The 1,893-nt window shown below is 38.5% G+C and overlaps 1 protein-coding gene across 1 annotated transcript in view; it reads right to left on the reverse strand.

Annotated features, from left to right (window-relative positions):
- Positions 1 to 1,893, reverse strand: part of DNAH14 (dynein axonemal heavy chain 14) — a gene marked incomplete at its 5' end in the record, with an annotated part of 387,403 nt that overhangs the window by 21,195 nt on the left and 364,315 nt on the right. The window contains 1 exon segment of the mRNA XM_023730866.1: positions 1,732 to 1,890. Coding sequence (XP_023586634.1) covers positions 1,732 to 1,890 — 159 coding nt within the window.

The raw sequence follows: 1,893 nt of genomic DNA on the forward strand, positions 1-1,893 counted from the left end.
TGAGTTTGAATTGACTCGACGGCAACAGGTTTGGGTTTTTTTTGGTTTTTAACTAGTTGGAAAATATGATTTCAGAATATAATCCCATAGTCTAATTCTGCTAAAGGAATGGCATGCTGCAGGTTACAGTATACCTAATTCACTTATGCATACTTAATGTAACAGTCTGTATACAAAAACTATGCACACTATACTTCTGGGGCAATTTAAAGGCTTTTCAAGTGTAATTTTTATCTTCAGGGTGGACTTTAGTCTCTAAATTGAACAAAAATGTTATTTTAAACAGTTTTTTTTAATGGGAATATTGAAAAAAAACACTCAGTGTTTCCTGCCTTAGTAAATAATTTATAAAGGATATAATTTAATGTCTTCTTGTTGACTCAAGGTCATCAGTATAGACTATTACTATCTATTCTATAGGTGCCTTCCAAATAAATCTCCCTAAAATATCACTTTTTATCATTTTTCTTATCCATCCATACTCTCAAGGCCCTCCACAGAGCTGGACATGATCTCTGTTCCCTTGATTATACCAGGCCCACTCCCAACTCATGGTGATCACCCACATGGCATTGTCTGCCTTCTCATCTTCCATTCACCAATCCCATCAAAATTCTCACCCTTCCAAATTTATGTTAAGTCCTACCTCCATATTCTAAAGTCAAAGATATGTAGAATTTTATCTCTGCTAGGAACCATCTGACAGAGGCACAGCTGCTGGTTCTAACCTGGAGTTTTCTGCTCCACAAAGGTGAAGGCCTGGATGGAGGACAGAAACTGAGGGGTGGGGAATAGAGAGAAGAGGAGAGAGAAGGTGCTATGCATTGAATTGTGTCCCGTGAAATAAGATATGCTGAAGCCCTAACCCCTGTCCCTGTGAATGTGACCCTGATGGGAAATAGGGTCTTTGAAAATGTTATCAGTTAGGTTAACGGGAGGTCATACTGGAGTAGGGTGGGTCCTAATTCTGTATGACTGATGTCTTTATAAGAGAGGAGAAGATATACAGAGATAGGGAGACAGAGGAAGTGTGTCATATGATGCTATACCTGCAAACCAAGGAAACTTGGAGCTGCCAGAGTCTGGGAGAGAGACATAGAACAATTTCTCCCTCAAAGCCTCAGAAGCAATCAATAAAGATACCTGATCTTGAACTCCCAGGCTTCAGAACTGTGAGAATAAATTTCTGTTCTTACATGCCACTCACTTTGTGGTATTTCATTTCAGCAGCCCTAGGAAACTAATCCAGAGGCCAAGAGAAGATGCAGAATTTCATTTGCTTGGGTGCTTGAGATAAGGGGCAAGGCTGTTGAATGTACCATGTGCTAGCTGTATGTGCCTGCCCCCTGTGAACCTCAGTTTCCTCATCTGTAAACTGGGAATAACATCTATTTTACGTGGTTGTTTTGAGCATCAGATGAGAAACATAAATTGACTAGCATGGGAGAGTTGATCAATAAATTTTAGTTTGCTTCTGCTGTCTGGTGCTGCGTATTTTATACTCTAGGTCCCTAGAGGGTATGAACCATTTCTTTATCATTCTTTTTATTTACTGCCTGGCATAATGGTGTATTTAATAGAGTGATGGGTAAGTTTCTTTTGTAATGATGAAAGTTAATAAAAGCTACTGAAAATGAACATTAAAATTTATTTAAATACAGATTTTAAATAATGCAACAATATTTAGTTAAAAGTAATACAGTAACTTAAGAAAACAAATTCTGTTCTTACCTCAACACTAGAGAAACTGAAGTCATCTTTTAGCACTTCAGGATTACAAAATTTGTAGAGAAGTGTCTTTAAGCATTCCTTGTCACAGTTATCAGTCACCCGGCCTCCGTAAATCACTTCTCCAATCAGGTAACGAAGCGCCCGCCACGGAATGGTGGACTG

Source organism: Trichechus manatus, unplaced genomic scaffold (genome assembly GCF_000243295.1).
Source record: "Trichechus manatus latirostris isolate Lorelei unplaced genomic scaffold, TriManLat1.0 scaffold00039, whole genome shotgun sequence".
NCBI lineage: Eukaryota > Metazoa > Chordata > Mammalia > Sirenia > Trichechidae > Trichechus > Trichechus manatus.